We start from the raw sequence: 26,455 nt of genomic DNA on the forward strand, positions 1-26,455 counted from the left end.
AAGTCACCAGTAACAATAAATACTCCGTCGGGGTGGGCGAGTTGCTGTTTATTTACGGTCACGAGCAGACGGCTAAGTGCTGCGCTAACGTTAGCATCACCGGGATAAAGACAGCTACCACAATGACCTCTGTTAGCTCCCGAGGTAGATAAAAGTGCACGACACTGCAAGGACCTCTAAATGAGGAGAACAGTGCATGTCGATGATCCTGCTGTTACAACACTTGTCATTGTGCACATCAGAATCAGAATCAGATTTAATGGCCCAGTGTGTAAAAACACAAGAAATTTTTCTCGAGCAGTCGGTGCTGCCCTGGTACAACATACAGAACAAGGAACAACAGAGCAAAAAGAACAAAGAACAAGAGATGTTTGATGCAAGATGTAAAATCTAGACAAATAAGTGTGTTAACGATGTAAATTGTGCAAAGGGAGCAGTTTAAGTGACGAATCGTGCGTTCTACAAAATATATATATATCTATTACTGATTGGACCAGCAGGATGTGAGTGTACAAACATGGCACAAGGCAGAAAACAGTAAATTTGCTGATGAAGAAATCCATTACTCAATTGCCAGAGGGCAAAAACTGTTCGAATGCCTGCTACTTTTGAGTTTCATTGATCTGTAACGCTTTCGTGATGGATTGAGCTGGAAGAGCTGGTGGCCAGGATGTGGGGGAACCGAAAGAATCCTGCCTCCTCTGGACCTAGTTCGCTTTGCGTGTAAATCCTTAATAGTGGGTAGAGTGGTGCTGATAATCCGTTCAGCCGTTTTGATTGTCTGTTGCAGTCTCAGCTTGTCCTTTTTTGTGGTGGCCCCAAACCAGACTCTGATGGAGGTACACAGTACTGATTGGATGACCGCTGTGTAGAACTGACAAAGCAGCTTACGTGACAGACCGTGCTTCCTCAGAAGCCACAGGAACTACATCCTTTGCTGGGCTTTTTTGTGGATGGAGTTGATGTTCGTCTCTCACCTCAGGTCCTTTGAGACTGTAATTCCCAAGAACTTGAAGGGCTCGACAGTTGGACAGCGTCAGGGGCAGCTGTGAAGTTTGCCTCCTGAAGTCCACAATCGGAAACCTGATTGAAATTTGTCAAGAAGTCCATTTAAACTCAAGAAATTGCTGAGTTGATTAAAAATAACTTTCTCAAGAATCTTGGCTATGAATGGGAGATTTGAGATGGGTCTATAGCTTGCTAACATGGAATTGTCCAGTGCTGTTTTTTAGAAGAGAATTAACAGAAGCTCCTTTCAGAGCTGTGGGAAACTCGCCAGACTGAAGTGAGCAATTCATTATTTGCTGCAAATCAGGTAGCACTGACTTCACAATAGTTTTGAAAAAGTCAGATCCTATTTAGTTGAGACAGCTCGTTGATGGTTTCAACTAGTGAAGAGTTTTCTCTACGGTTTTTTGATCAACTGTATCAAATTCTGACAAGTAAATAGAGTTTTCTCTGGGTGGCTTCAGATGTGACATCATTCTATCTTTTTGCTGATTTGTGCTGACATTTGACCTGTTGGATTGTATTTTTTTCACTAAAATAACAGGCAAACTCATTCCATTTGTCAGCTGTTACGAGTTCTGGATCGATCTGATTCGCGGGGGTTGTAAGCTTGTCAACCACAGCAAATAGAGCATGAGTAATGTTGAGGTTCTTACTGATTATTTCAGAAAAGTGTTGCTGTCTAGCTCTTACTAACTTTTGATTAAAATTACAAAGACACTATTAAGGTCATAGTCAATTTGGAGTTTAGTTTTCCTCCACTTGCGTTACACTTTCCTCCACTCCGATTTAGATCTCTTGACCATCATTGTGCTCCTCCACGGTGTTCTAGGTCGCCTCAGGATGGTCTTAGTTTTAACAGGAGCGACAGCATTCATGGCATTTGTGATTTTCAAGGTGAAATTGTCCAAACGTTCATCAACTGTCTCAGCATTCACAGTCTGTGGCACAGCCAGTCTTTATAAACTTAGTGGCAGTACTCTCATTTATGTATCTTTTCCTAATAGAGAGAGAGGTTTCTGAACTTTTGGAAGAATCTGTAATTCAAAAAATACACAAAAATGGTCAGAAATAGCCATATCCTTAAAGGAAGACTTTGTCGGAACTAATAGATTGAACAGCTGTGGCACCGTGCAGCCTCATAATATATGTGGTTGCAAATACAGTATTAGCACGAGAGGCTATAACTAAGTTGCTAATAACCAGTAATGATTAGATGCGTGCAAATTTCCCCTGCTGGTGAACGAGTCTCAACTGTGACAGCCACAGCTTTATCCTGTCAGGTTAACACCATGGTAGGTTAAAGAATGAGAAATTTGGGTGCGTTTTCTCACTTTTGTTGCACAGCACATCGGCATCTTGGCTTAGCCAGAACGACTGGTCTGTAATGCTAAGCACCGGCGACGTCAGGGGCAGAGTCAAGAATGTTTCTTCCGCATTTGGCTGTGAAAGCTGGCACACATCCAGATTTTGCTTGGATTTCAAAAATATTCTTGATTTTCATTTTTTTTCAGGAAATGTCCAAAATATTCTTCTTTTCCTTTCGGCTTGTCCCGTTAGGGGTCGCCACAGCGTGTAATCTTTTTCCATCTAAGCCCATCTCCTGCATCTTCTTCTTTAACACCCACTGTCTTCATGTCCTCCCTCACAACATCCATCAACCTTTTCTTTGGTCTTCCTCTTGCTCTTTTGCCTGGCAGCTTCATCCTCAGCACCCTTCTACCAATATACTCACTCTCTCGGCTCTGAACATGTCTGCTCTCTCTAACCTTGTCTCCAAAACATCCAACTTTGGCTGTCCCTCTAATGAGCTTGTTTCTAATCCTATCCAACCTGTTCACTCCACTCGAGAACCTCAGCATCTTCATTTCTGCTCCCTCAAGTTCTGCTTCCTGTTGTTTCTTCAGTGCCTCCGTCTTTAATCCGTATATCATGGCCAGCCTCACCACTGTTTTATAAACTTTGCCCCTCATCTTAGCGGAGAGTCTTCTGTCGCATAGAACCCCAGACACCTCCATCTTTCTAATTGTTCCTCCGCCTTCTCCCTGCTTTCGCTGCAGATCACAATATTATCTGTGAAGATCATATGCCAAGGGGATTCCAATCTAACCTCATCTGTTAGCCTATCCATTACTACCGCAAACAGGAAGGGGCTCAGCGTGCATCCCTGATGCAGTCCCACCTCCACCTTCAATTCTTCTGACACACCAACGGTACACCTCACCGCTGTTCTGCTGCCCTCATACATGTCCTGTACTACACATACAACAACATATTTCCCCTCCACATCAGACGTGCGCATGCAGTACCACAGTTCCTCTCTTGGTTCTCTGTCATGGGCTTTCTCTAGGTCTACAAAAACACAATGTAGCTCCTTCTGACCTTCTCTGTACTTTATCACAAGCATCCTCAAGGCAAATAATGCATCTTTACTTGCTGTACATCCTTCCAATCTCTATTCCTTTGTCTGGCCAACCTGTAGAGATGCTTTTCTCCCTCTTTCGTATCCAACCTGGTGTACATGTCGTCATATGCCTCTTGTTTAGCCTTCACCATCTCTACTTTTGCCCTACGTCGCATCTCAATGTATTCCTTCCACCTCTCCTCCGTCCTCTTCATGTCCCATTTCTTCTTCACTAATCTCTTTCCTTGAATGATGAAAGGAGTGTTAATTAGTGATGCTTCCATAACCGTTGAGTACCCGAATGTATTGTGCAACCATGGTTATATAAGTTGTTTTTCACACTAACTTGTTTTTCTGGTCAAGACGTCTTGACCGTTTCACTATCTTGTTTTTCACTCACTTGTTTTTCGCATATAAGTTGTTTTTCACTCACTTGTTTTTCTGGTCGAGACGTCTTGACTATCTTGTTCGCGTGCATACCGAAGACGAACATTGTTGTGGGATGTCTTGACAGTTATGGCTGCGTAAGATGTTTTTCAGAGCCTGAAGGACACACTTAGGTGTCAATAGTAAATCAGGAAACAAACGTTAAGGGCGCCAGGGGGGACAAGTAGGCCACCCGCCCTTCCTCTCGCACACAACTGAAAAGTATAATAGAGAGATGCAGAGTACAAACAGGTAGAGTCTGCTGCGGGTTTCGTACGGACGCCCAGCTGGTTGACAAGCGGAGCTCTACCTGGGTGTTAGGCTCTCCAACTTCTCGGCATAGGTAAGGGGCTCATATGATTGATTTCACGCAGTGTCAACTGTGTTTTGAGAAGTTGCATTTGGTCAAAATAAATATGCGTTATTGAGGCTAAATAGCATTTGGGAACGTTGGTCTTTTGTTGAGTTTCGTCTTTGTCTCCTGAGCGCCGATCAGCACCGATCCTTTCAATAAAACAGATGACTTTTTGTATTTTGGGGTTCTACCACCAAGTCTCATTCTCCCCTTTCCTACCAGAAGGCACCCCAAGTACTCTCCTGCCTGCCTCTATGAGTACCTTGGCAGTAGTATTCCAGTCTTCTGGGAGCTCTTCCTGTCCATCTAGAGCCTGTCTCACCTCTTTCCGAAAGGCTGCATGGCATTCTTCCTTCCTCAACTTCCACCACCTGATTCTCTGCTCCACCTTTGTCTTCTTAATCTTCCTCCTCGATACCAGAGTCATCCGACACACCACCATCCTATGCTGTCGAGCTACACTCTCTCCCACCACAAATTTACAATCAGTAATCTCCTTCAGATTACATCGTCTGCACAAAATATAATCCATCTGTGTGCTCCTACCTCCGCTCTTGTCGGTCACTCTATGTTCCTGTCTCTTCTGGAAATAAGTGTTCACTACAGCCATTTCCATCCTTTTTGTGAAGTCCACCACCATCTGACCCTCAAGGTTCCTTTGCTGAATGCCATACTTACCCATCACTTCTTCATCACCCCTGTTTCCTTCGCCAACATGTCCATTGAAAGCTGTGGCAATCATAACTCCCTCTCTCTCTCTCTCTCTGGGATGCTCAGGACCACTTCGTCGAGTTCCTTCCAAAATTTCTCTTTCAACTCAAGGTCACATCCTACTTGTGGGGCATAGCCACTAATGACATCATATACAATACCCTCAATTTCAAATTTCAGCCTCGTCACTCGATCTGATCTTCTTTTCACCTCCAAGACATTCTTACCCAGCTCTTCCTTTAAAATAACCTCTACTCCATTTCTCTTCCCATCTACTCCATGGTAAACGAATGTAAACTCTGGTCCTAAGCTTCTAGCCTTACTCCCTTTCCACTTGCTCTCTTGGATGCAAAATACATCAACCTTTGTCCTAATCATCATGTCAACTAACTCCTGAGCTTTTCCTGTTATAGTCCCAACATTAAAAGTCCCAACACACAGTTGTAGGGACTGTGCATGCCTTTTCTTCTTCTGCCGACTAAGTCGCTTTCGTCCTTTTTTTGTCTTCGACCTACATTACCTGAATTTCTACCTACACCTTGCAAATTAACAGTCCTGGGGGCGGGCGTATTTAGCCCGGGCCACGACCTATCAGTTATGGAAGTCATTTGATGAACGCTCATATATGTTTGGCACAGTTTTACGCCGGATGCCCTTCCTCCTGCAACCCTCTGCATTTATTTGGGCTTGGGACCGGCCGACAGGTAGCACAATAATGTGCTGCCCAACGGGCTGCAAATAGACAAAAACAAGCAATCAAATAAACAAAGTCAGCACATAAGATACAGAATTCACACACTACTTAGTCTATGTTATAGTTAAAGTCAGATAAAAACAATCAAATTTACAAAGTCAACACATAAGATGCACAATTTACATACTACTTAATCTATGTTAAAGTTTAAGTCAGATAAAAGCTATCAAATAAACACAGTCAGCACACAAGGAACACAAATCACATACTACCTGCGTGAAAATATCATGGAAATAGCGATTCAAAGGATATGTGGATGTAAGAGATGAGGTAAAGTTGTTAGCGCGCTAGGCTAAACTTGGGCCGAGCAGTTTCAATGCGAACAATACAGCTCGTATTTGGGTCCTCACATAAGACTTGTTAAATTTCCTCATGTCCCTTGTTGTACCCGTTGTTTAGGTTGTACACGTTATGAAGGTAAACACGCTTCTTCAACAACACTGTTTGATTGCAAATGATAATCGTTGTTAGCCAGCTAAGCTCAGGCGGTCTGGGCCTATAAGCATGTTTAAATTGGTATAAGTAGGTAAGTAAGGACTCACGGTCCTCGTTGTAAACAAAACGCAGGTTTTGCAGGTCGTGTAGGTACTCACTCTTGAATGTTTGCCTCTTCAGCAGATATTTGATTACAAACATTGCTTGATTTTCCGGAGCTAGGCTAGGCTATGCTTGGCCGCACAGCTTCAACACGAACACAAACTCCTCCAATTTGGGTACTAAAATTATACAGATGATGATTTTAGTCCACTGAAGTCGTCATCAGGGGCATCCCACGTCAAGTCCTCACAACATTCGGTCCAAATTTAGCAGGATTTAGTTATTGAACGGTCTCACAGGTCGGAGCCTCTTCGAATTGTTGTCACCAGTTGGGAAACCGGAAGCCGGAGCCTAACGTCCAAAATATGTGTCATAATAATATTTCTTCACATTGGATGGTTTATTGTACATTTTGGGGTGAGTCTTCCTTTAATGTCAATAGATAGAATTTCATCATCCTAAGAAATTACCAGGTCTAAGATGTGACCTTGAGTGTGATTTGGACTCTTAATATGTTGTGAGAGGTCAAATGTGTCTAGTATAGTAGAAAGTTCTTTGGATGTTATTGTCAACATGAATGTTAAAGTGCCCTGTTATGACAAAATAGTTGAACTCAGGTCAAATAACTGACAGCAGTTCTGAAAAATCCTCTATAAATTTTCCATTGTATCTTGGAGGTCTATAAATTATTAAAACGATCACCTTTAGGTCACACTTAACTAACAAAACACAGATATTCCAAAGAGCTAAAATCACCCAGTATAATTTCTTTAGATTGAAATAATTATTTAAAAATACCAGCAATTCCGCCACCTTTTTTCCCGTTCAACACTTCTTCATAAAATTAAATTCTGATGGTGTTTTACAAAGTTTAATGTTGACCAGCTTTTACATTTCATCTCTTCGTTAAATTGCTAATTGTTTACTATTTGAACATTTCTTAGCTAGCAGCTAGTCCCAGAGACCACCTTTGATTTAATTTGTTCTGTCATGTCTTCTTAAATGCTGATTTATTTCTTGGTACATGTATTAGTAAGGGCGCCACGGTGGATCAGCTGGAAATCGTTGGCCTCACAGTTCTGAGGTCCTGGGTTCAATCCCGGACCCACCTGTGTTGAGTTTGCGTGTTCTCCTTGTACCTGCGTGGGCTTTCTCCGGTCACTCCGGTTTCCTCCGACATCCCGAAAACATGCAACATTAATTGGACACTAAATTGACCCGAGGTGTAATTATGAGTGCGTCTGTCTGTCTCTATGTCTAAAATACCTCTTTTTCTGAAGAGGAAATTATACAAGGGAAGGGGATGACAAAAGAGAGAGGTCAAGAGGGTGAGAAAGGACATTCAATCTTCCATTAAGGTTACAAACAGCATGGTCAGTGGGGCAGCTGGTCAAGAGGGGACGCTAGGGTCACACCCATGACTGACTTTGCCACCATATTTTCCTATAAGACAAAAAAGTAAGATAAATAAATTTATTTAAAAATCAAGGAGAAATGTTTATATATATATATATATATATATATATATATATATATATATATATATATATAGTAAATGATGATGACAAAAGTCGTTTCCTTTCCATTTCTTCTTGTCTTGATCCTGCTGCTCCAGCGGCCGCGTTAATTGGGAGGCACACACCTGCACCTCATGCGGGCTGATTATCCCCTGTGTATGTATAGGACCCCGATGACGACTGGTTCTCGGTCAGATCGTTGAGGTTCATTTCCCATTCCAGCACTCTCGTATCCCTGATCGTCTACCCGTGTGTACCAACCTTCACCTGTTCTCCGACCGACCCCATAAGCCTGACTCCTTTGGACACTTCTGCCTGCTTTGATCGTTCTCCCGTGTACCGACTCCTGCCTGCCCGCTCACCTGCTCTCTTCACCCGACGTCCCAACTTCCGCTGCTGCACCTGACTGCCTGCCCGATCCCCGACCATTGAATAATAAATGTTTTTCCCCGAACTACCTTGCATCTCCCGAGTCCTGCATTTGGGTCCTACCTCCGTTCAGATGGGTTGTGACAGTTCTCTGATTTTAGCATGTATTTATGGTCTGGGGTGCACAAATGTTTAAACATCATCTATTGTTTCAAATTTGATGTACAGTGAAGAAAATAAGTATTCGAAGACTCTGCTGTATTCCAAGTACTCCCACTTAGAAATCATGGAGGGGTCTAAAATTTTCATCTTCGGTGCATGTCCACTGTGAGAGAGACAATCTATAAAGAAAAATCCAGAAATCACAATGTATGATTTGTTTAAATGATTTATTTGTGTGATACAGCTGAAAATGAGTACTTGAACACTTGTTTATCAGCTATGACTCTGACCCACAAAGATCGGTTAGTGCGCCTTTAAAAGTGCACCTCCACTCCATGTATTATCCTGAATCAGATGCACCTGTGTGAGGTCATTAGCTGCACAAAGACACCTGTCCACGCCATACAATCAGTAAGACTCAAACTTGTAACATGGCCAAGACCAAAGAGCTGTCCAAAGACACCAGAGACAAAATTGGACAACTCCACACGGCCGGAAAGGGCTGCGGAGAAATTGCAAAGCAGCTTGGTGAAAAAAGGTCCACTGTTGGAGCAATCTTTAGAAAATGGAAGAAGCTAAACATGATGGTCAATCTCAATCGGAGTGGAGCCTCATGCAAGATATCACCTCGTGGGGTCTCAATGTTCCTAAGAAAGGTGAGGAATCAGCCCAGGACTACACGACAGGACTTGGTCAATGACCTGAAAAGAACTGGGACCACTGTTACACTAAGACGTCATGGTTTGAAATCATGCATGGCACGGAAGGTTCCCCTGCTTAAACCAGCACATGTCAAGGCTCGTCTTATGTTTGTCAGTGACCATTTGGATGATACAGAGGAGTCATGGGAGAAAGGTTTGTGGTCAGATGAGACCAAAATGGAACTTTTTGGTCATAATTCCACTAGCCGTGTTTGGAGGAAGACGAATGATGAGTTCCATCCCAAGAACACTATCCCGACTGTGAAGCATGGGGGTGGTAGCATCATGTGTGTTTGGGGGTGTTTTTCTGCACATGGGACAGGACGACTGCACTGTATTAAGGAGAGGATGACCGCGGCCATGTATTGTGAGATTTTGGGGCCAAAATCCTTCCTGGAGAGTGTGCAAACCTGGTAAACAACTACGGGAAATGTTTGACCTCCGTAATTGCAAACAAAGGCTACTGTACCAAATATTAACATTGGTTTTCTCAGGTGTTCAAATACTTATTTGCGGCTGTATCACACAAATGAATGGTTAAAAAATCATACATTGTGATTTCTGGATTTTTCTTTTTAAATTATCTCTCTCACATGGACATGCACCTAAGATGAAAATTTCAGACCCCTCCATGATTTCTAAGTGTGAGAACTTGCTATATAGTAGGGTGTTCAAATACTTATTTTCTTCACTGTGTATATATATATTTTTATTGTACACTTGTAAAATAGTGTGTTCCATATGAAATCCATGCAGTTATCCATTTTTCAGAAAACTACATCACCAACTCCAAGGCTTGGCTGACCTGGCAATTTTGTACCGAGTGGGTGCATGAGGTGATTGCCGCAACTGTGAAAGCTTACTTGGAGAAGAAAAACATGCCCTTCCATTCCCTTCTGCTTATGCCCACACTCCAGGTTTGGAGGACGACTTAACTGATAAATTTGAATTCATCAAAGTCAAATGTCTTCCTCCTAACACGACACACTTGATTCAGCCCATGGACCAGCAGGTCATCGCCAATTTCAAGAAGCTCTATACAAATTTTTTGTTCCAAATATGCTTCGAAGTGACAAGTGACACTCAGCTAAGCCTTTCTGATTTTTGGAAAAATCACTTCAACATTTACCACTGCATCACCATTGTCGACAAAGCTTGGAGCCAGGTGACACTTGGACGATGAACTCTGCATGGAAGAAGTTGTGGCCTGAATGTGTTGCTGAGCGGGACTTCGAAGGTCTTGCAGCTGTTGCAGGTCCTTCAGCAGCTGCTGGTGGCGACACAGGGTCTCCACAGGATTGTCAAATCATTCATGAAATCGTGACAGTTGGACAAAATCGCAGTTTGGAGATGGACACCGATGATGTTGAGGACCTGCTGGAGGAGCATCGTGCCTAGCTCACAACTGAGAAACTCCTGTACCTTCAGGAGGAGCAGAAGAAGACGTTGAGGAGGATATGTCATCTGATGAGGCTGAAGGCAGGAAGAATGTCTCAAGTGTCGATATGAAGTTATCTGCGCTAAATGGAACGACATCCATAATTTTGTAGAACTTCATCACCCAAATAAAGCTGAATGTTGCAGAGCACTGCTGAATTTTAATTATGTTGTTATGAGCCACTTCAGAAAAGTGCTTAAAAGACGGCAGAAACAAACATTAGATTCGTTCTTTGTGAAAAAGAGGTGAGTCAACCCCACCAAAGACATCTGAAACTTTTGTTTTGCATTGCTTTTTTCTTTTGTTCCATTCACCCTACCTCTAGTTGCAAGTTTTTTTTTTTTTACACGTTACATACTTTCTGTGCAAATCAAAAAAGTCATTTTTTCCCCCTGATTATTGCTTGTCTAAGGTTATTCTGCACTTTTCTTCATAAAAAAAAAGGTTTACAAGGCTGTGGGGTGAGTCGCTACAGATACGGCAATCCACTCCCAGTCTGGAGTACTCTACTAGGCTAAAGCATACATTTTAAGCAAAAAATTTACATCTTTCTCAAATGATTTAATTATATAAAGTATTTACACTATACGTGTATTTCTACTGTGCAGTTTATTATCAGGAAAAGCTAAAAAAGATCGCTTAAAAAAAACAATATTTTTTTAGGCTTGGATTATTTCATTTTAATGAGAAAACATGCTTCGGTTTTTGAGCGTTTTGATTTTCAACCAGCCTTCTGGAACGGATTGTGTTCGAGAACCGAGGCACCACTGTATCTCCATCCATCCATCCATCTATTTATTTTATTAGCCTCACAAGTTTCACAGGAGTGCTGGAGCCTATCCCAGCTGTCAACAGGCAGGAGGCAGGGTTCACCCTGAACTGGTTTGACTGGGAATCAAAGGGCACATAGAGACAAACAGCCGCACTCACAATCACACCTCGGGGCAATTTAGAGTCTCCAATTAATGTTGCATGTTTTTGGGATGTGGGAGGAAACCGGAGTGCCAGGAGAAAACTCACACAAGCATGGGGAAAACATGCAAACTATACAAAGGCGGGGCCGGGATCAAACGTGGCCCGCGCGCACACACACACACACACACATGAAGTGTCAGCCTCACAGTTCTGAAATCCCAGATTTGATCCCGGACCTTCCCGTGCCTGCGTTGGTTTTCTCCGGGCACTCAGTTTCCTCCCACATCCGAAAAAATTAATTGTACACTCTAAATTCCCCCTAGGTGTGATTGTCAGTGCGGCTGTTTGTCTCAATGTTCCCTGCAATTGGCTGGCAACCAGTTCAGGGTGTACCCCCCCTCCTGCCCGTTGACAGCGGGGTTGGCTCCAGCACTCCCGCGACCCTCGTGAGGACAAGCGGCTAAGAAAATTCTTTTGAGGGTGTATGGACACACAAAAAATATATATAAGCTATCATCTTCATTTCAGATGTCAAGAAGTGTTTGCGGCTCCCAGTGTTCTTTTCCTTGGAAACCTGGTTGAAATTGCTCTTTATGTTCAAGGTTGCTGACCCTTTGCTCTATATAGTATATAAATTCAGTATTGTTAGGCCCTCTTGCGTCACCTGCAGAATGCAATGTGGTAACCACATGCTAAGGTATTTTGGTATTTTATGGCAAAACAGTACCTTGTATCTGGAAGCATTGTTTTTTTTTTACACTATAGTATAGGCAATTTCACCGGTTCCTTTTATAGGTAATTTGTTCCTGTCTCATGTCTGGATGAGTGGCCACTTCTCCACATTGGCCTCAGACAGCAGGAAACACGGGACTGGGCGTTGATCCTTGTAAAAGAGATGGACAGGCCATTTGTATTCTTTTTCCCAGAGACTGCTATATTTATGTCTATTGTTTATAAAACCCTGTGTGTTCAGTGTTTGTGTGTGCGTGCATGTGTGTGTGTGCATGCGTGCGAGAGTGCGTGCGTACGTGCGTGTTGTTTAGCTCCTTTGCTTGCTTGCCAATTGGAGTTACTCCAATGATGAAAATAACATCCATCCATTTCCTATACTGCTTATCCTCATTAGGACACGGGTGAGCTGGAGCCTATCCCAGCTGACTTTGTGCAAAAGGCAAGGTAGGCCTTGGACTGGTTTCCAGCCAATTGCAGTGCACATACAAAGTAACAAGCATTCACACCTCAGGACAAATTAGTGCAGGGGTGTCACACTCATTTTTGTATTGGGACACATTGTTGGTATGGTTTACCTCAGAGGGTTGTTATGACTGTTAAACCATATAAATGTTTCATCACCTTATCATATTACGGTGAACCCCCATATATATGGTTTTGTAGCGCCGGAGAAAAGGAGTCGGAGGCGGAGTGTCGGACACAGGAACAGAACTTGCTTTATTGTTCGACATCAAAACACTACTCGCATAACGGCGGGAACTCTGTTAACCTTTCCTCCGGAAGCGCAACAACAAAAACAGTCCGTGCGGAACCCCGCACCCCAACTCGTGGTCCCGCGGGTGAATTATGTAAACACCACAGTTTGACACTTGCGGGTTTACTTATGAGCAGATACTCATTCGATTGTGCAAAAGGTGCAGATCCTACTCAGGCACATGAGTGGCAAGTATTGCTCAACAACACATATGCAAACAGTGCAGTATGGTGAGACTACTATAGTGAGTGCGCGGATAATGTATAATTGCCCTGACAGAAATGTGACAAACTCAAGACGAAAAAAATTGGCATGTTTCAGTTTAATTTTAAGTTGGCTCCTGAAGAAGTTCATGTCATGTTCTTTGTTTTGATTGGGTTGGGTTGGTTTTGTTTACCGAGCTCCATGTCTCATGTGCTTATTTTGTTGGTTTTGTCCACCTTTTCTCATTTACCATCCTCCCTTGTGGTGGCCAATCAGCCACAATCCACCCACTTGTGTCCTGTTCAAATGTTTCTCATTGCAGTGATGAAAGTCCTCCAGATTTTTAAATTTTCATGAATTTTGCTCCGGAAAATTGAGGAAAAAGTGCCTAAAATTAATCCGGATATTAGTGACAACATTGAACGAACATGCGTTTGAGTTCGTTGTTTTGCTTTCACGAGGGTAGCCATGATGAGGCACTATCACTAGTAACAATAACGCCCCTCCCCTTGAATTCTCTAAAGATGTTGCTTTTGCTTTGTGCGGTCTTGACATTAATTTACGTGTTTATTTCATAAACGTTGTTAACTAAACGAGCATGCTCCAAAACAACCGTTATTCATCCGGAAACAGGAAATGCAAGTTAACCGTTCTGAGCATGTACGAAAGCGCATGTTTAGAACTGCTTCACGTTATGCGAGCGCATTTACGTTGAAAGTCATCAACATCATGAGCCATGTCAAAGGAAATTCAGTTACACCAGGGGTGCTCATTGCATCGATCACGAGGCAGTGTGACGGCGTAAAAAAAATATTTGACTATCATCCACCTCGTCGCTTGATTCAGGTGTGGTCAATACGTCGAGCGCGTGAACATAAAGGCACGTTCTAACAAGCCGGCCTCCTATTTACGACAGTCCCGTGATGCGTGCCCCCCCAACAATACGTCACAACTGGCGACAGGAATGTTTGTTCCAATGTTGCCACGAACGCCGATTATGTTGAACTACACTTTCAGCGTTTTCAAAACATTGCGAGTATAGACCATTCGTGTTAATACCTTGACAGGCCAGTGCATTTAACTTTTCTTCAGAAAAATTTTAACTACCGTTTTATATCATGTTCTACTAATATCCGTTGAAATGGGAAATTATCATTTCTGAGTTTGAAATTTTAGTTTTCTGTTTTAGTTATGTATTTGTTTATTTAATTTTTAATTTAAAGTTATGTTGTACTAATCCAGTAAGTTATTTTAAGGCCATCCATAATGACACCCGCAACTTTATCTGCGAGCATGTCTGACCACACCAGTACATTTTTCAAATGTGAGTGACTGTGTGTAAGTAAGTAAGTTTCTTTCGGCTTGTCCCGTTAGGGGTCACCACAGCGTGTCATCTCAGATGCAACGCTTGTATTTGTTTGCCACAGTTTTTACCCCGGATGCCGTTCCTTTATATAAATATTAAAGGCATATCTAAGACTGTTAGCAATGTGGTCGAGTGTATCAGTACAACGCGACGTAACAAGTTTGAGACTTAAACGGCAATAGTAATTACTACAGATCAACTTCTTTTACATGTTTTGCTGTACGGTGTAGAAATTCTAGGATATATTTTCGTGTAGATTCGATATCTATACTATAATATGTATAATGTGGGGAAAAGGAAATTTTTAGATGTATTTTTACTGAATAATTCACTTAATTCATTTGTCTTGAGATAAGATGGCATATTTTAAGCATATTTTAATGACAAATGTGATTTAGTGCTATCCAGTGATAGGGGGATGGGGGGCAAAAAAATCTGGTCTTGGCCATTGGGGAACTTCTGCCCAATTTTTTTTTTTGATCAGTACTTGGAAATTTTACTTTCAATTTTTGTCTGAATTTTGTTCACAGATATCACCAGAATGCACCACAGCCATCAATTTTTTAAAAAATTTCCAGGGGGGCCATGCCCCCAGAACCCTCTAGTGCTCGCATTTGTATTTTCAGGAATTTTCACCAAAGTCCACTTTCATCTCTATCATTGTCACTTTAGTTTCTGTGTACTTAACTCCGTGTTTTCTTTCAGTTCTTGTTGGTCCATTGTCCTTGTCACTGGTTGTTTGTTATTTTGTTGCCCATTGTGTTTTTGAAAGTCATGTCAGGTTTCTAGTTTAGATTTAAGTCATACTGGGGGAAGATACAAGCAGGGAATCAAGTCGAGTGACTACCTGCTTCAACATGATGTCCTGCTGCTGCTGCAACTGCCGGCCAAATGTAATAAAATGGTTCTAATGTTGGGCAAGGTGAAGACCTTGAGTCTGGATAGCCTTGCGAACAAGAACATGTTGTGGCCAAATTATTCTGTCATGAACAGAACTTGAGGCTGAACCCAAGATGCACAGCTCTGGAGACCAGGTATCGTTTTAGCCAGGGGTGCTCAATACGTCAGTATACCAGTCAACCGTGAGGCAGTGGTCAATCGCGGAATGGCGTGGCATAAAAAAAAAAGACGTCAGCCAATGTTCCCTTCAAGCTGCACGCGTGCGCAATGGTGCATGGCTGATGTGGTCTCTTCGCACAGATAATTGCCCAATTTGCATACGTACTGTAAAAAAATGAAAAGAAGCCTTTTGGTTTCTTTTAGTCAGCACACAAAACTTTCTCTAACAACGACCTGCTGCTCCACCACACTCTTTTTCCTAGTTTACCTTACTCCGCTCTTAAAGGGGTACACTCATAATTACAAATCTTACAGTATTTACGCAGCCCATCAATGTGGTTTAAAATGACAGCGTCCTTATGCTCCGCCCCGTCGGTAGCTCGCGAGAGGCTGGCTGCTTGAAAAGTAGATTTTGGAGTAAAGTCTGGGTACCCCTGGTTTTAGCAGATTTATTCACTCCAGGGTCAGCGCACAGGAAGGCAGTCCAGAAAAGTAACAGGATCAGAATCGCTAGGCGAAATGGCAAGGTCAAACACCGAGCAGGGTCAATCATCCGAGAAGTCAGTTACATGAGACAAGGAAATGCGGAAACATTACAATAAAATAGAACGTTCTGGCGAAAACCCAGACCACTTGCGTGACAATATACATAGATGGTAATTAGTGCGAACGAGGACCTCTCCAGAACAGGTGCACCTGAGGTCGGGGAAGGACAGTGTGATAAGTAAAAGAAATAGGCCTACTTAAAATAGCTCAATGCTATCATTTATTACATCTGACAATATGAAATGTTGGGACAGATTTAGTAAGAATCATAGAAATTACTGCAAATAATGATGGGGCCTGGAAATGGTCCTCAGGCTTTGTGTTTTACAGATGTGATTAAGAGTCTGCTCTTTTTACATGCATGCCTTAGGAATATAAGAGGAAGTTGGAGTACCTTGAGAAATGGGGACAGAAATGAGGTAACTTATGTATTTCTAGCAGTGGGAATACTGCATATCGTCTCTGGTAATGAAGCTGACTGAACTATTCATGGACAAAGGAAGAACCATTACTACAGACTTTCCCACATCATTGTCAGATGCACAAGAGCACACTTCTTGGCACAGCCAGTAACTATCCTGGGCGATACCAGAATCAGCTAAGAAGACTATGAACTATGAACCGCAATGAAAGCAGCACTCAGGTATGTTACATATGTTTTGTTTTATGTTGTGCTACAATTTCTTGTCCTTGTTTTACATCAAGGGCTAAAATGACATCATGGTGCATGTATTGTCATGACGGTGCCATGCAGCTCTGGTGTGAAGAGTTGGGCACTTTGTGCCCCCTTGCTTCTGTGATGGACTAGATGATTTTGCAGAAAGAAAAGAGGATCATAGACCCTACAACTGAGTGTAGGTAGTTTGAATGTTGGGTCCTTGACAGGAAAAGCTTGGGAGTTGGTTGACATGATGATTCGGAGAAAGGTTGATATACAGTTTTGTGCAAGAGACTGGGCAGAAACACAGTAAGGCTGGAAGTTTAGTGGCAGTGTTTAAATTATTTTTCCATGGAGTAGAGACCAGAGAAATGGAGTAGGGTTTTTTTTTTAATAAAAGCAGAGTTGGCTAAAAATACAAATCCAAGATGGTGCCTACCAGTGTGGCAGCCTTTGGCACATTCTCCCTGGTACTGTTTACTTTTGTGTGTTTCTGGGCGTCTCGGGACTCAAGTACACAAGAGAGAACTGGCCAAACATAAGAGAGTCTTCTCCGGACTTTTTTCAACAACTCCCGCCAATTCGTTGAATCTTTTTCCAGACTTGCTTGTTGGCACACTCTTCAAAGCCTCGCAACGAAGAGGGATGCGAGCTGGTACACAAGTTCGCCTGCGAAAGAGAGGACATCGACTAACGCTTCCGACGATCCTTTTTGTGAACCTACTCTCTCTAGCCAACAAAATGGATGAACTTCAGCTTATGATCAAGACCTGCAAAGACTTTGGACATTCTGCTGCCTTGGGCTTCACGGAGACTTGGCTTTGTGGACACGTCCGTTGTCCTGCCATCATGTAGACCATGTCGCTGAGCTAACACAGAAATCGAATGGCGGTGGAATATTCTTTTATATCAATGGAAAATGGTGCACTGACGTTACATAGCTCAGTACACAGTGCAGCCTGCTTTGAGAGTCATTATTTTTTAATTGTAAGCCGTTTTATTTGCAACATGAATTCACATCATTCATTCTCGTAGGTGTTTACATTCCGCCGCAAGCTAGCATGAACACAGCACTGCTAACGCTCAACGAGCAGGTCAGTGAGATTGAGAAAAAACGCCCAGTTTTACCGCTCATTATTCTAGGAGTTTTTAACACAGTGAAACTTAAACATGAACTCTCTAAAAATAAGCAGCACATGAAATGTCCAACGAGGGCAAATAACACTCTAAACCACTGTTACACTCCATTAAAAACGCATAACGTGCAATCCCCTGCTCACCCATTGGCTCCTCTGATCACTGCTTGCTGTACGTAATACCAACATACAGGCAAGCACTTAAGTGTGCGAAGCCTTGAGTAAAATCAGTTAAAAAGTGGACCAACGAGGCAAAATTATAACTTCAAAGCTGCTTCGACGACACAGACCGGAGTGTTTTTGAAAATTTGGCACGCAGCCTAGATGAATTCATGGATATTGTTAACGTGTATGTCATTTTCTGTGAGAAAGTGTGTGTACCAACAAAAACTTTTTGCACATTCAATAACAGCAAGCCGTGGTTTTCAGCCAGACTTAGACAACTCCGCCAGGGTAAAGAGATTGCATATCATAGTGAGGACAGGGCCTTCTACAATTGCACTAGAAACCAGCTGACTAAGATATTAACATTGCAAAGAGGGACTATGCAGTTAAACTGGAAAATCATCTAATAACTCCAAATCAGTTTGGCACATATTACAATCGCTCACAATTACAAGCGACGTTCCCCCCCAGTAGAAAACTAAAGTGGGCGAGCGGGCAACCGAAATAGCTTTTACTACAGATTTGAAATAGACACTTACACACCACGCTCCCACCAAGCCGCACCACAAGTCACACCACCTTCCACTCCACCATTTAACATCCATGAAAGCGACGTTAGACAGATCTTCAAACAACAAAAGATCAACAAAGTGCTGGGCTCAGACCTTGTGTCCCCATCCTGCCTCAAATTCTGTGCAGACCAACTTTCTCCTGCCTTCACAAAGATCTTCAGCAGGTCTCTATAACTGTGTGAAGTACCAACCTGCTTAAAATGCGCCATCGTACCGGTCCCAAAAAAAGCAGCAGTCTCAGGTCTTAAGGACTACAGGCCTGTTACCTTGACATCAGTGGTCATGAAGTCCTGTGAACGCCTTGTGCTGGACCACCTCAAGAACGTCACAGGTCCACAGCTGGACCCGCTGCAGTTTGGCTATCGAGCTAACAGGTCTGCTGATGATGCCAAAGTAAGAATTAATTCTGAACATCCCAAACACACAGAGAGTTGTGCTTGGTGCAGATTTTAATTGACATGTTGGGAAAGGAAACAGGGGTGATGAAGACGTTATGGGTAAGTACGGTATCCAAGAAAGGATATATGGTGGTAGACTTTGTAAAAAGGATGGAAATGGCATTAATAACACTTTTTTTTGTTCAAAAAAGGTAGTAACATAGGGTGTCCCACAAGAGTGGATGTAAAAGCATGCAGGGGGATTAAGTTTTGTTCTGACGATGTAATCTAGAGGAGGTTATTGACTGTAAAGTAGTGTTAGGGGAGAATGTAGGTAGATGGGGTAGGATTTTAATGTGTCAGATGACTGGTGGTGGGGAGTAAGATTAAGAGGTCAAAGGTAGAGCAGGGAACCATGTGGTGGAAGCTGAGAAAGGAAGTGTTTTGCAGCCTTTAGAAAATAGGTGAGACAGGCTCTTGGTGGACGGGAGGGGCACCCAGAAGACTGAACTACTACAGCTAAGATGATCAGAGAGATAGGCAGAAGAGTACTTGGTGTACCTTCTGGTGGGAAAGAGGAGAAGGAGATTTAGTGGTGAAACCCCAAAGTACAGGAAGTCATACAACAAAAGAGATTGGCGATCTCCTGATGAGAGGGGAGGTGAAAGGAATAGCTTGAGATACAACGTAGGGCGAAGGTAGAGGTGGTGAGGGCTAAACAAGAGGCATATGACAAAAGGTACAACCGGTTGGATATGAAAGAAGGAGAAAAAAATCTATCCTTGTTGCCCAGAAAGAGGGATAAAGATGGGAAGGATGTGCAGCAGGTTGGGGTGATTAATGATAGGGATGGAAATGTGTTGACTGGTGCCACTTGTGTGTATAAAAAAAAAAGAACTTTGAAAAGTTGATGAATGAAGAAAATGAGAAAGAAGGAAGAGTAGAAGAGACAAGTTTGGTGGACGAGGAAGTAACAGTGATTAGTCAGGAGAAAGTTAGAAAGGCGCTGAATAGGGTGAAAAAGGGAAAGGCAGTTCGTCCTGATGACATACTTGTGGCGGTATGGAAGCAATTTGGAAAGGTGACTGTGGACTTTTTCGAACAGAATACTAGTGGGGGAGAAGATACCTGGATAATGGAGGAAAAGTGTGCTTGTTATTATTATTATGGCCAAGGGCGATACCAGAGTTGTGGGAACTATAGAGGAATAAAATTGATGAGCCACACAATGAAGTCAGTGGAAAGAGGAATGGAGGCCAGACTCATGGCAGAAGTATTTACGAGCAGCCGTATGGTATGTGACAGAAGAATCTCTGCTAGGGTGAAGGGGAAAGTTTATAAAACAGTGGTGAGGCCAGCCATGATGTATGTATTAGAGACAGTGGCAGCCTATATTTGATTAAATACACTACAAAGATGAGATGTTTAATGTTAAAATATAAACCTTGTTTTTCATAAAAAATCATTAAGTTTGAATTTTATGGTTGCAACACATTCTAAAAAAAGGTGGGACAGGGTCATTGTTTACCACAATGTTACATCACCTTTTCATTTGCCAACATTCAGTAAACGTTTAGGAACTGAGGACACAATTTTTTTTAAGCTTTGGTGGTAAGATTCTTTGTTGTTTGATGTACTGCTTCATCTGCTTAACAGTCCGGGTTCTCCATTGTTGTGTTTTATAATTCATGGTGTGCCACACATTTTCAATGAGCAACAGATCAGGACTGCAGGCAGGCCAGTCGAGTACCTGCTGTCCTTAACTCTGAAGTCACACTGTTGTAACACATGCAAAATGTGGTTTGGCATCGTCTTGCAATTAGCAGCGGCATCCATGAAAAATTTGTTGCTTGGATGGCAGGATATGTTTTTCCAAAATCTGTATCATTCAGCAGAATGGTGCCTCTACAGATGTGTAAGTTACCATTGCCAATGGCCCTAACACAGCCCCATGACATTACAGACATAACAGTCTGGTTGGTTCTTTTCCTCTTTGGAACAGAGGAAACGACATCCAAATTTTCCAACATTTATCTGAAATGTGGACTTGTCACACCACGGAACACTTTTCCACTTTTCATCCATCCATTTTAGATGAGCTTGGGCCCAGAGAAGCCGCCGGCATTTCTGGGTGTTGTTGAAAAATGGCTTTTCCTTTGCATAGGAGAGTTTTAAGATGCACTTATGGATGTAGTGCCGAACTGTATGTAATGATAACACAAATAAAGAAAATTGGGCATGTGGAAATTAAAATAGGGCATCAAGTTTGGCTGCTGGGTTAGGTTAAATGTGTATTCGTGTTTAATACAATCCGTTACTATGAGAGGGCCAATGTTGGTACTTAGTGTGACCCTAGTATAGTAATTTCCCCATAATTATTAGCTGCTGATGTAAGTCCGGTGAATGCTTGCCATGCTGACTCATGACTGGAGGTAAGCTGGTCTCCGGGAGTGGTCTTTCTCTGGACCTCAGGAGCAAGAAGGCAGATTTGATTGAAGCAGGAAAAATAATGTAAAAATTAGAGCAAAACAAAAATGACAGAAGAGGAAAGTTGTTGTCCTGTTTGGACGCTGTTATGGTCCTGCTGGTCCCTGTCCTGGCCATACCGGTCCCCAAGGCGGCACGCACCTCCCGCAATCAGCGGAGACGCACACCTGCGCCTCATCTCTAGTAATTACGTTCCAGTTATATAGAACCACACATACGGTGTGGCTTTTGCCAGATTGTTGCTTAATGCCTCGTTCCCGCACTCTCGCAATCCTGTTCCTGATCTCCCGTGTACCCATCCCTGCCTGCCCACTGACCGACCTTCTACGTCTGATGTCCTGGTTACCGCTGCTCCCGTTGACTGCCTGGCTGATTCCCGACCTCGGACTGAATAAACATACTGCCTCTACGCCTCCCAAGTCGTGCATTTGGGTCCAACCCTATGCTACCAATGGCAAGTTTTTGTGCTAGATTACTCACTGCACTCAGACCTTAGACATGACGATCTCAGACGCACACACTGAAAGCTCAAGTTTTCACGTTTTCCATTCACGAAGCAGTGACATCATCTTGGGCGGTCCCTGGCTCAGGCAACATAACCCTGTCAGTGACTGGCCATCCGAACAGATCAATGCGTGGGGTCCAAAATGCGGAGGCACGTGCTTCATACCCTTCATGAAGAGGGTTCGGAGGTCACTTCGGAACCTCCATGGGACTCTATGCAACCACTGGAATTCACCTCGTTCCCTGCCTGCAATTCTGATCTTAAGGAGATATGAAAAAGTACAGTTTGAGCTCAGAATAAAGACAACCTTCTTTGGAAAACGCTTACCACAAGTGGCCAAGGGAAAAGAGCTATGGACCAGGTGAAGTTTCGATGCAAGAACAGTCACGCAACTGTGCGCTGTGTTGATTGCTAAAAGTACACTTAACAGATGCAGAAAGAAGATGGCATGGTATTCCCAAATATGTTCAAACAATATAGAAGGTCGAAAAGATGACTTTATCCACATGCTGCACCGAATCGTGTTTGTATATTTGATTGCAGACATTTATAACTGAACTCTTGTTTTGCAATAAATCTAGACAAAAAATGGAAAACCAAACTGTCGACCTCTTACTAAGAAGGGAGGGGAAAATGTTTTTTGTTGTGATCACACAAATGGAAACATCATTACTCATTGAAGCCTGTTGAAATCTCTCTCGTTACAACATACTGATTCTGCAAGAAACGACTGCCTTCATGCTTGGACAACAGTGCATACACTTTTTGATTTATACATCTCATTACAGATACACACCCAGATCTCCTTATAAACACGTAGTTGCATTGCACTTTGTTGCAAGGGCACAACAAAAACATAAAACATCAACACAGGCTACATTCAAAAGTCTGATGCGCTCTACATGCACTGAGATCGTGGTACTCAAAAACAGAGGATGTTCCAATTTCTGTAACTTCTATTTAAGGATGTTATATAAACTATAACTAATGAATGCCCTTCCTCAAGTCGTTAGGAGCTAAGTTGTCTGGGGCTTCATGTCCCTGGTAGGGTCACCCTTGGCAAACAGATTCTAGGTGTCCTCACCAGACAAAGTATGGCTCCATAAACCCTATGATGAGTAAAACAAAGGGATTCAGGATTCCCTTGTCTGCACGTGAGTCACGCCCCCCCCCCCACCCCACCCACGCTCCATGGAGCGAGGCCCGGAGATGGGCCTCGAACGCGAGCACCTAGTGTCCGAGCAGGTGTGGGAAGGGTAGCCTCTCTCCTCCCTCGGGTGGGGGGATGGGTCCTTACTATTGTTTGTGCCTCTGCACCAAACAACAGTTCAAAGTACCCACCCTTTTTGGAGCCCTTAGAGGAAGTGCTGGAGATGTGTTCAGGCATAAGGGTGTCCACATGTGCACTTAGCACCAGGACTAGGTTGTAGTTCTATAATCCTCTTTGTGGTTGTGTCATCGGAATTGTGGGCACATGTCTTAGACACTCAGGTGAAGCGAGGGGCGGATCTGGCAACTAATCACCACCTGGTGGTGAGTTGGCTTCAATGGTGGGAGAATATGCCGGTCCAGTGTGGCAAGCCCAAACGTATAGTGAGGGTCTGCTGGAAATGGCTGGCAGATTCCCTTGTCAGAAGAAATTAAACTCCTACCTCTGCAAGGACTTTGCTTATGTTCTGGGAAAAGCGGTGGATATTGTGTCCAAGTGGTTGATGTTCCGCGCCTCGATTGCAGAGGTGGCTGACCGGAGCTGAGGCCATAAGGAGATTGGTGGGACACTGCTGACCTCAACTCAAGATGTGAGTCGGCGGGGAGAATACTTTGAAGACCTCCTCAATTCCACCAACAGCTCTTCCCAAGAGGATGCAGAGTCTGGGTTCTCTATCTCTGGGGACGAGGTCACAGAGGTTGTCAAAAAGCTCCTCGGTGGAAGGGACATGGGGGTGGCTGAGATTTGCCCAGAGTTCCGAAAGGCTGGGATGCTGTGGGGCTGACCTGGTTAACACGCCTCTGCAACTTTGCGTGGAAATTGGGGACAGTGCCTCTTGATTGGCAGACTAGGTTGGTGGTCCCCCTTTTTCAGAAGGGGGACTGGAGAGTGTGTTCCAGACAGATGGACAGAATTTCTAGGCACAGTCGTAGTGTAGTGTGTGTCCGGTTTGGTGGCCTCAGCATTGCATCTCTGCTCTTTGCTGTTAGCTTCATCAAGCCATGATGTCCAACCCTCACTGGAGCGGTTGGCAGCCAAGTGTGAAGTGCTGGGGATGACAATCCATACCTCTAAATCTGAGACCGTAATCCTCAGTAGGAAAAGGGTGGCGTGCCTTTCCCGGGTCGGGGATGTGTTTCTGCCCCAGGTGGAGGGTTCCTGTATCTTGGGGTCTTGTTCATGGGTGGGTGGGTGGGGGGTGGATGAAGTCCCTCCGGAAGAGCTGGATGAAGTGGCTGGTTAAAGGGAAGTCTGGATTTCCCTGCTAAAGCTACTGCCATCACGACCCGAACCGGAAAAGCAGTCGAAGTTGGATGGATGGATGAATGGATGAATAAAAAAATGTTTTCCTCTGCTTTAGATAACGTGGCAGGCACTTAACATGAGATAGCATAAGAACAAGAACATCTAATAATCAGAACTGCTAGAACCAGGAGCACCTTTTGTCTGTTAAAGAATTGATAAGGACACATGTACTCAGCAATCTTCCACACACATACCCATACACACATGAACAAACAAGTACACTTTGTTTTCAACTATGTTTTGCTCACAGAGGTAAGAATTCTCCACAACTTGTGGTAGAAGCTCGAGGATGACCTCAAACAGAAAGTAAATCTCAATTTGTGGATAACACAATATGGCTTTGCTGGCCAGCTCAACACACACAAAAAAATAGTTGACCTGCTTGATAAAATAAGAATCACACAAAAATGATTTAAAAAAAAAGAACTAGACTCAAGACGATGTGAAAACAGTCATAAAAAGTGTCACATCTCATTAAGTGTATGTAACAGAATTCGTCCAGGGAATGGAAGACTTGAGAAAGTCTTACCACTTAAATGGTGTGGAAGTACAACAAATTTGGATAACAGCAATGGGGGGAGATTGGCATAGCATCAGGGGAGATTGGAATCCAAAAGATAAAAACGAAGTACTTTCTCACAGCAGCAGGGAACTTAATCATTGAGTTCAAGGGTTAATATAGTGCACTTCTGCTAGATTAAGACAAAGAGCAAATTATACTGTCATTGGAAGAGCAAAACAATGATGAACCATTTGAAGAATATAGAATCAGATTGATTGCATGTTTTAAAGCAAACAGTTGCATTCCTTTAGATCACACGAGAGCATGTGTGTATCAAGAGCAATTAAAAAATGCTCTTCATGTGAATTCAAACAATCCTTCAAAACAATGGATTGAAAAACATTGGGTTGACAAACCAACTGGCAGCCTGTAACAATATGTGAACCAAGCACTTAGATGCAGAAAAAGTGCTACAAAATAAGAAAAAAAAGTTGACACCTTTCTGACCGAGGAAATTTATGGAGCTTTTGGCAAAACATTTAATAATCGTGGCGGCAGATGAGGAGGAGGCAGGGGAAGCGTAATGGGGAGGGCACATGAATTTGATCAAAAAGAAATTATTTGCTGGTGTTGTGGAGAAAAAGGTCACATTTCACGTGACTGCCTTAAAACAAAACACCCACCACCATATGACTTAGAGCAGCCATCTTCACATCAAAAATATCACAACCAATACTCTTTATTTGCCCCATACGTTTGTTGGGAAGAGATGGCTTGCTAAAACGAGAACTGGGCTTAGTTCCTTCTCCGACAGGAAATATAGAAGTAAAAAGAAAAAGGGAATTACTGTGAGGACAGTTGAATGTCTTACAAAATGGAAACCCACCACTCTATTATTATACCTTTGATATTTCAAACAAACCTCCCACATGAGGAAGAGATCTCTTGCTGCAAACAGCTTGAAACATGATTGAACAACCACAAGATGAAATAGGAAGTGACTCACTCCATGTGACTATGTAGTATAAGATAAATTTATCACAGCCCACACCAGCCAAAATCATGATTGATTATCTGTACTCAGATGGTATATCTGTCGTGGTGACAGGAACAAGACTGGCTGACAAACTAAATGCATTTCACAAGGAATGGACACCACCACACACATCATCGTACAAAGAAACTGAACAGGAGTGGAAAAGTTTGGGACAGTTTGTATCGCACAATGTTGTTTCAGATTGGACAGAAAAAGAACCAGATTTGGATTGGGACAACTGAACTGTACAGAAAATCACCTTATTATTCTTCTTTTCCTTTCGGCTTGTCCTGTTCGCGCTTGCCGCAGCGTGTCACCTTTTTCCGTCTAAACCTATCGCGCAGAATATAATCCACCTGCGTGCTTCTACCTCCCCTCTTGTAGGTCACGATAGGTTCCTTCCTCTTCTGGGAAAAAAAGTGTACACTACTGCAATTTCCATCCTTTTTGTGAAATCCACCACCATATGTCCCTCAAAGTTCCTTTCATGGATGTTGTGCTTACCCATCACTTCTTCATCGCTCCTGTTTCCTTCACCAACAAT

At 43.0% G+C, this 26,455-nt stretch overlaps 1 protein-coding gene across 7 annotated transcripts in view; it reads left to right on the plus strand.

The window, feature by feature from the left end:
• LOC133512214 (interferon alpha/beta receptor 2-like) overlaps positions 1-22,660 on the plus strand; it is a 157,243-nt gene extending 134,583 nt beyond the window's left edge. The window contains exons 8-10 of one of the 7 annotated variants that reach the window (XM_061841619.1): positions 16,329-16,377; positions 16,458-16,601; positions 17,218-22,660. In XM_061841619.1, the coding sequence (XP_061697603.1) occupies positions 16,329-16,376 (48 nt within the window). In that variant the 3' untranslated portion in view covers position 16,377; positions 16,458-16,601; positions 17,218-22,660. Of the gene's footprint in view, positions 1-9,715; positions 10,699-16,328; positions 16,602-17,217 lie in introns of those variants that run through there. The other 6 variants (XM_061841618.1, XM_061841621.1, XM_061841617.1 and 3 more) reach the window with 6 other exon arrangements.
• The last annotated feature ends 3,795 nt before the right edge of the window (positions 22,661-26,455 follow it).

This window comes from Syngnathoides biaculeatus, chromosome 14 (assembly GCF_019802595.1).
Source record: "Syngnathoides biaculeatus isolate LvHL_M chromosome 14, ASM1980259v1, whole genome shotgun sequence".
Taxonomy (NCBI): domain Eukaryota; kingdom Metazoa; phylum Chordata; class Actinopteri; order Syngnathiformes; family Syngnathidae; genus Syngnathoides; species Syngnathoides biaculeatus.